Genomic DNA, 8,313 nt, shown 5'->3' with positions numbered 1-8,313 from the left:
AATTAACAAAGATACATTGGGAGAAAAGTTAAAGAGAAAATTGCAGAAGGAAATTTACAATGCCATCATCAACACTACTCTTCCATTAACCCTCAATTAATTTCACCTTTATATCCAACAAACGTTGAGAAAACCAAGATCCAAACATTTTCGAGAATTCGCCTTTGTCATACTATCGCAACTCACCAATGGATCTTGAAAATCTTCCTCCCCAATCTGCGGTTGTGGACAAATTCTAACTATAAAGCACATTCCCTGCGACTGCCTTAAGTTTTCCTTGGCTAGAAGTATTGCATTTGGAGCGACTAATCCTTTGGACATTCTAAAATCAGCTTCAGAACCGAATATAAATTCTATATACTACTTTATTAATACTACTGAGCTCATTATCTAATGTACATTTATTTAAATTAGGGCCGATAGCCTGTGCTGCTCAATGTCTTTTTTTTTTAGTGTAAGAATTTATTTTATTAGTCTAAAATTATAATAATAATAATAATAATAAAATTAACATTCTTTTTCTTTTCAAATTTAATTAATAATATTTGTTTATTTTGACATAGAAAAAATAATAAATAACTTAACCGCATTTTTGATTTTCTAGCGAATACAATCTGTAAATGTGAAACAAACGTTTATTGCATGTCCTAAGATTGATTGTTTCTACTGCAAATGCCCCATTTTTACACAATGTATATTTAGAGAAGTTCTCAACGAAAAAATTTCACCACAAGTTCTACACGTGAGTGGTACTTGATTTTTATGAATTTGCATATGTGTTTTAAGCACTCCTGAGTACTTAAAGGTTTTTCCGCATTCGCTGCATTTGTAAGGACGTAACTCAGAATGAACATGCATATGTGAGCGCAACTTGTCTTTGCGTTTGAATGACTTGCCACATTCTGAGCAAGTGTGCGGCTTTTCATCGCTATGTGTAGTAAGATGATATTTTAAATTTGATGAGTTTCTAAAGGTTTTTTCGCAGAAATTGCATTTAAACGGTTTATCGCCGGTATGAATACGGATGTGTTTGCTCAAAGTTCCTTTTTCAGCAAACGACTGACCGCAAAAAGTGCATAAAAAGATTTGATCCGATTTATTTTTAGTCTTGTGGTCAGTTTTCTTTACCGAATTATCGTTATTGTGTACTTTCTTGATATGTTTTTGAAGATTATCTTTGCTACTGTAGCGTTTGGGACATAAGGCGCAGAACAAATTCCCTTTTAGAACTCTGCGGGGCTTAAAATATTTATCTACCATTTCTGGGCCATGCATATTTTTTAAATGCAGTCTAATCACTGACGGACGACTTGATTTATAACTACACAAAGCGCAGGGAATTTTTTGCTCCTCTGGCATATGAGCATAAGTTTTGTGCTTTTTCAAAGCTATTGAATTATCATAGACTTTATCGCACATGTCACACCGTATGGCTAAAGATGCTTGCGGCAATTTAATATCTTTTACATCATCTTCTGTTTCTGACAATGCATCACTGGTATCATTGCATTCATTTTTTAAGCGAAAGTCACTGAAAGCAATTTTTTAATAACGCACAATTTAAATTCTTCTTATAAATCTACCTTAGCGTCTGCTGATCTGTATTGCAGTGGTTATTGTGGTTTAAATTAGACGTTATGAAGGCATCCGCCTGTATGCTTCTACGCTTTGTTAAAGGTAACGCTTCCTCCGATAATTGTGGTTCTGTTTTAATTTGCACTTCTATTAACTCTAACAAATTATGTGACGACTCAGTTATGTCAGGATCTGCCTTTATTTGCATTCCCTTTTGCTGAGGCAGGTCAATAGGTATTTCTTGTAAACAATTTTGAGCTGTAATACCACACAGATATTGCATTAATTCCTCATGTCGCTTCTCTGCTTCTCCAATAAATATGTACACTTTCTTGAGTAAACTGGCGCACTTTTTGCAAAGTTTCTGAGGGAATTGATCTTCGATACTGGGTGCATACTAAGCAAAAAACCACTTGGTTACAGCTCACATGTACTTTTTAACTTGAAACCTACCTCCACTTTCAACAGGCTTACTAACAATTCTCCATAACTTTTTGATTGAGTATCCGCATCATTAATTATTTGATGTAAAGCCTGAAAACTTGATGCTGTCCTTGCGCACGTGCGACATCCTTTATACGTTATTTTCGTATACCCGGAGCTAATAGGACCACAATTCATTTCTTTCACGCGTATTTATTCTACTCTTTAAAAATGTAAAATTTATTACCGTAGCAAACAAAGATACTTCTTCTTCTTCTCTATTTATACCAAAAACAACTCAATGGAATGACAGTATCTTAATTTTTTCTCTCTTTTGTCGTTAAGGTTAAATTGGGCACTAATTATGTATCTTGTATCTTTTAGTTAACTAGCTCTCACCTGGAAGACGTACCCTTAGAGCCATTTTACTTAGAGTTTTGTATGACTTTCGTCATTGAAAACTTATTTCGAAAAAATAATGGGAAAATAATGGGCAAAGTTGACGTTTGTTTGTCTACAAGCCGGTTTGTTTCTTATATTTTTTGTTTAATTACAATTAAATTTGAAGATGCAGACGATATGCCCGCTCTTATGTCCTTCCTTATTCACCTTAATTGAGACGTCCCTAGCGAAACGTCTGCACCGTACTGGATTTTACACGTTATGGCGCACGCAAAAAATTTTTTCAGGAATCTATATGTAAAAATATATATATACACAATGTACGCTGTTGGTAGACATATAAAATGATTTACTTACAAATTTTTGGGTAGCGTAGGAGGATTTGAATCGTTCCACAAGATACAAGAAACGCTCTCTCAGAATTGTCAAAATTGGCATAAGCAAAATTGCTCAAGCTTTATGTTAGTATTGGTTCTTTAGAGCTGCATTTATAAAATCAAACAAAAATATTAAATTTATGAAAGATACGTACATTTATACATTTATTTTGCTTCAATTGTCTAATTAATACTCTTAACTCTCCAACGCTTGCCTGGAATTGTGTCATCAATCTTGCCATACATCATCACACAATATCGCTATCATTGGTATAGTGGAAAGGAAATAGTAAAAACTCGTCACTCTATTGGATATATTAGTTTTATGGACAAATGGCCTAATTCATTTTACTAAACAAAACAAAACAAAGGGTAAGTAAATAATCAAGTAGTGTTTAGAAGTATGTACATATCAGGAAAGCAAATTTTGTGGGACTTAGAAAAACTCCGCCGTACGCTTCAAGTTCTCTTACGTTATCCGAAACTTTGCAAGTCAGTGATATTATATGTTTGTAAATTAAAATGTATACTTATCGTTACAAATACATTCTTTCAAAAGTTTTGTGTATCACAAGAGGTCATCGAATGCAAACACGATTATACGTATTGCAAGACGAGGAATATTGTTAAGAGATGCATTGGTGTAGTATTACATTCGTTTTTCAAGGTCTATGACGCATTTTAATGGAAGAGCAAATACGATCGAAAAAAAACACGGGGATCAGGAAAACTTTTCCATTGTTTGTGTACCCGTGCACAACTGCTTGCACGCACTATAAAGCGCAAAATCCGGAAAATCAAGATATAACTTCTGCAGCTTGTAACATGTGGTTTTACTAAATTTTCGTTACGAATGCAAGCTTGTGTTGTAGGAATTGCTAAGTTCACTAACGAAAAATAAGGGTCTGACGTTAATCGTTTCGCTACATTTCGTCACATTTTTGTTTTTTTTTTTGACAATGAGAAGAAAAGAGAGAAAGAAAAGAAAACAGAGATGTTTACTGAGGATGTTGAGAAAAATAAAAATTGCCCTTAATATTCTTTGAAATAATGTTAAGAGTTTTAGAAAAGTTAAAATTTTGGAAAATATGTGCAAAATGTGCAACTTGGTAGAGAATTTCTTTTGATTGAAAAGTGAAGAAAATTAATAAAAATCCAAGAAGAGCGATGTTCAAGATTTTGTTGGATTTTTTTTTTTTTTTTGGTATATTGAACGGAGATGGACTAAGCCAATAGATTTGTGGCTTATATGTCCAGATAATAAACTGTTGTAATTTTTAGTCACGATTATGTATAAAACGTAACAAAAAAAAAAAGAGCGGCCTTAATAGATGGAGTGAGCATATTAAATGTAATTCTGTATGTGTGTGTAATTGTGCTTGTTGAGTTCTTGAAAGTTAAACAGTGTTGCAAACTTTGGCTGAAAACGAAAAGGAATGCTATGGTAATAGAAGATGATTGAACGCAAAAACGGAAGAAAAAAAAGGAAAGAAGACGAAAAAAAAAAATTCGAATAGGATAAATTAGCTTTTCTAATAAAGCAAGTTAGTTCCCCGAGTTGACGTACATTTTTTGCTGCAAAGAGATCGAGGAGACAGCCATATAAGTTGAAGAAGCTAAAGGAATCTCTAATGCCATCAAGCCTGTGACATCTGAAGATTAGATGCTCAGCAGACTCAACAACATTGCAAACTTCACAAACATCACATAGTATAGCACGAATCATTTTTAAATAAACTTTGTCATAAGTATGACCACTCATGAGTCTATAAAGAATTTTGATTTCCCAGGAATTAAAAGGAGATACAGAAAAGGATTTAAATTGAAATGTGGGATTTAATTTATAGAAACGACGATTGGATTTAACGCGCGCGATTTCTTTAAATTCGTCGTTTAGCTGTTGAAGGATGTGGTTGCGAATTGCCCGAATTGCTTCATTGGGAGTGTATTTGATGGACAAAATTGTCCCATCAACACGAGCTCTCCCTGCATGAAAGTCGGTTTTTACAATTAAAAAAAAAAGCCGCAGTGGCCAGGTACCCAAACGAGGGGACAGTCATCCACTTGAGATTCGTGCAACATCTTGTGAATATCAAACACATATTGATTTTCTGCATCTCTTTTATTTATTAGAAGTAGAGCTGACTTGCTGTCAGAAAAAATAACAAACCTTCTGATACCATCGGAGATAGCAACCTTAATAGCATGTGAAATGGCGAACAACTCAATAAAAGTCGACGAAAGTTCCACTTTAACTCGATGTAGTGTTTCAGATAGATGTTTCACGACCGAGAAGCCAGATACATTATGTCCGACGGAACCGTCAGTGGCATATATATCGTAGCCGTTGTTGTAATAAAAAATGAGCTTTTCTTGGCATAACCTCATACAAGAGAAGTTGACATTATGTTTTGAGGTAGAGATCGATTCGAGAATGTTCATGAAGACTCTGTATTTGCTGGTTATGAAATTCAAGGGAGGAATTGAATCTAACTTATCAAAAATATGACGAAGTTTTTGATAGCAAAAAGTGTAGCTGCAAGTGACAGTATCACTGAGAGATATAATTTCCTGAAAAAAGAAAGGATTTATCATCTTGACTTTAATTGACTCTTTGGCAAAAAAGGGCTCTTTCGGAAACCGGCCATTCACCAGATATGACATTGAGAATATGTTGAGGAGTTGAGGGGCTCAGTCCAGTACAACGCTTCAACATTCGGTTTTCAAATGCTTGTATACGTTTCTCAATATGTTTTGGGAAATTGCAACATGTGGAATGTCCAAATTCAATTTTGGACCTGACTAGAGATTTGTAAACGGTCAAAGCATTTTTGGGAGGCAAGCCTGCCTGATTGTTTGTCATGAGTTTGATGACGTTGTATTCAGACTGGCAATCTTTGAACGCCTTTTCGTAATGCCCATGAAGGGTTAAGCTGTCATTTAAAATTCTCCCAAGAAATCGAAGAGATTTTACCTGATTAACTTGGGTACCTTTGATAAGAAGTCTGATTTCACGTTTAGAACCTTTGGCAAAATAAATAGTGTTTGTCTTGCTGGGTTTAAAATATAAATTAAGATTAGCGCATGCATCGAAAAACAAGTTCGCTTTCATCGAGAGGTTATTGACAGCTGCTGGAAAAGATGAGTCCGCAGATACGATTAGAAAATCATCTGCATATTGAAAAATGTGAGTTTTGTCATCTTGAAGATCATGCAAAGAAGCTGCGTATAAATTGAAGAGTGTGGGGCTTAAACAACTGCCTTGTGGGATACCACCGCATATTTCAACTTTTTCGGTACCCATCACCAACACACGCTTGGATAAAAAATTAAGTATCCACAGCTGCATTTGAAGGGGAATCAAAAGGTTTAAGAGAATTCTACCAAGCTTAATCAAGTTGACACAGTCATAGGCTTTGCTGATGTCCAGGGAAAGCATGATAACCATATTGCCTGCTTTTTTTAGGTGGCTATGAGAAAACACAGTTCATTAACGCATATATTCGTAGGTTTGCGTTTTTGATAGGCGTAAGAACGAGCTGAAATAATGTTCTCAGTTTTCAGGAAATCAGTTAGTCTCTCCTTAACCACGAGGTTGATAGTCTTTATGAATATAGATATCAGTGAAATTGGTCTGAAGTTACTTAAATCATTTAAGTCTTTACCTGCCTTAGGAATGGGAACTATTTTGATGCATCGCAAATCTGAGTGTATGAAGTTGATGGACCAGCAGTTGTTAATTGCATCCAAGAGAATGCTAAAGCTTCCTCCAGACAGTACTCTGAGCTTGTCATACTTGACTCCATCACAATCTGCAGCAGTACCTCTCTTTCTGGAATGTAAAACATACATTAGCTCATGCACTGAAAAGGGTGTGTTGCTGAGACTACTAAAAGAAATTGAAGTTATTGTAATCGGATTGACACTTGGAATGTAGCTCTTGAGCATATCCAAGTATTTTTATGGTTAATCCATACAGAACAACCGCTTAATTTTCGACTAGCATGTCGATGACCATTGATATAATTCCAGAGAGAACGTAGGTTGCCGTTACCACAACTCTTTAATCGCGATAGCTCTATGTGTTCTTTTCGCCTTTCTAACTGCAGACCTCCATTCTTTCAGTGTTTTCATATATTCAATGTAGTTGGCTGGATTGGCATACTTAATCATTTTTTTTCTTGCGGCTTGGTATTTGCCGAAAAGTGTTGACAGGGAAGAGTTCCACCAAGGTTTTGGTGAGAAGGACTCAATGTCAGAAAAGTTGGTTCTAGCAGACCTGATCACAGACTTTTGAATTAATGATAAATCAGAAGGAAGATCAACTTTAGACAGACATAAGGAAGTTGCGTGAAATGAAATTATCTATTTTCTTAACGGAATTGTTACAACTGTGGAATAAAATAGGAGAGTGCTGATCTTTGTCAATGGAAACATTGGACGTGTTCCAGTTGAAAGATAAAATAGTTGAATTCGAGAAAGTTAGATCCAAGACACTGCTCGCCGTGCGACCGCTCCGGTTACAGTGAAAGATAGTATTGCCATTATTTAAAACACTGAAACTGCTGGAGTTGATGGCATTTACAAGGATCTTGCCTTTGTTGGTCGAGACTTGATCGCCATACAGGCGATGTCTTGCATTAGAATCTCCAGCTATAATCACATTTTGGTCACCGTCAAGAAAGTCGCATAATCTCTGAATCTCATCACGAAAGGTTTGCACATCGAGACTGGGTGGAAAGTAGCATGAGGCTATGAAAAGATTCGGTTTCAGTTTGATGGTTTTGATGATGATGATGTCAACGGCAGAGTTATAGGGAATACGTCTGAAATTGACACCTTTCTTAACTAATATACTAACACCACCATAGCCATCATTTCGGCATTTGGTGGCTGAAACATAATTCGAAACTTTAACTTCAAAACAATTTTCATTTTTCAGAAAAACTTCACTTAAGATGCAGAAATCCATCTTGTTTGAGTTTAAGTAAAAATCCAGAAAAGATAGGTTACGTCGGGCACTTTGAATATTATATTGTAAAAAGGATATCATGTTGAAACTTGAGAAAGAACCTCAGCGGATTTCCTCGTAGTACTTGGTGCTTGAACGGTGCAAGAAATGGCACAGACAGACATTTTTTCTTCAAATTCTTTAATAAGATTATGAGGGATCATCGGACGGATACTTTCTTGAATCGCGAGAATTAATCTTTCAAGTTCTGAGGACCGCAAATAGTTGTTTAAAATTTTCGGTCCAAGAAGGCTTGTTCCAGACGACTTGGGGGTGTATTGGGAGAAGGCTTGGTGGGTGAATTGATAAGAGATTTGGAAGGAACCAATTTCCTTTTGACGACAGCATTGTGTTTATTTTTGGTTAAGATTTTGTTGGCATTTTGATTATCAACCTTGGCCAAATTGCAGACGTGTTCGCCAGTGGAGGTTAATTAGGGCAACACTTATTGAGAGCGTTGTGCTCACCTGAGCCACAGGACAAGCACTTCATCGCCTCACAATTTACACACTTCGGAGACTTTCC

General features: G+C 35.8%; 1 protein-coding gene across 1 annotated transcript; it reads right to left on the bottom strand.

Annotated features, from left to right (window-relative positions):
• Nucleotides 1-570: 570 nt before the first annotated feature.
• Nucleotides 571-2,839, bottom strand: LOC119639067 (zinc finger protein 883-like). Its single transcript, XM_038036251.1, has 4 exons — nt 2,758-2,839; nt 2,029-2,691; nt 1,584-1,972; nt 571-1,531 (listed from the first exon to the last, which is right to left on the bottom strand). The coding sequence occupies exons 2-4, from the start codon at nt 2,194-2,196 to the stop codon at nt 664-666; spliced, it is 1,425 nt and encodes a 474-aa protein (XP_037892179.1). The 5' UTR covers nt 2,197-2,691; nt 2,758-2,839; the 3' UTR covers nt 571-663.
• Nucleotides 2,840-8,313: the final 5,474 nt, after the last annotated feature.

Source organism: Glossina fuscipes, unplaced genomic scaffold (genome assembly GCF_014805625.2).
Source record: "Glossina fuscipes isolate IAEA_lab_2018 unplaced genomic scaffold, Yale_Gfus_2 111, whole genome shotgun sequence".
NCBI lineage: Eukaryota > Metazoa > Arthropoda > Insecta > Diptera > Glossinidae > Glossina > Glossina fuscipes.
Note: the sequence above shows the minus strand (reverse complement) of the source record. Positions and strands in the feature narration are given on the sequence as shown.

Coding starts and splice junctions, on each gene's coding strand:
- LOC119639067 (XM_038036251.1), bottom strand. CDS start 2,196: ATGAATTGTGGTCCTATTAGCTCCGGGTATACGAAAATAACGTATAAA. Junction 1,973..2,028: donor TAAGCCTGTTGAAAGTGGAG/GTAGGTTTCAAG, acceptor TTTTTTGCTTAG/TATGCACCCAGTATCGAAGA. Junction 1,532..1,583: donor ACAGATCAGCAGACGCTAAG/GTAGATTTATAA, acceptor AATTGCTTTCAG/TGACTTTCGCTTAAAAAATG.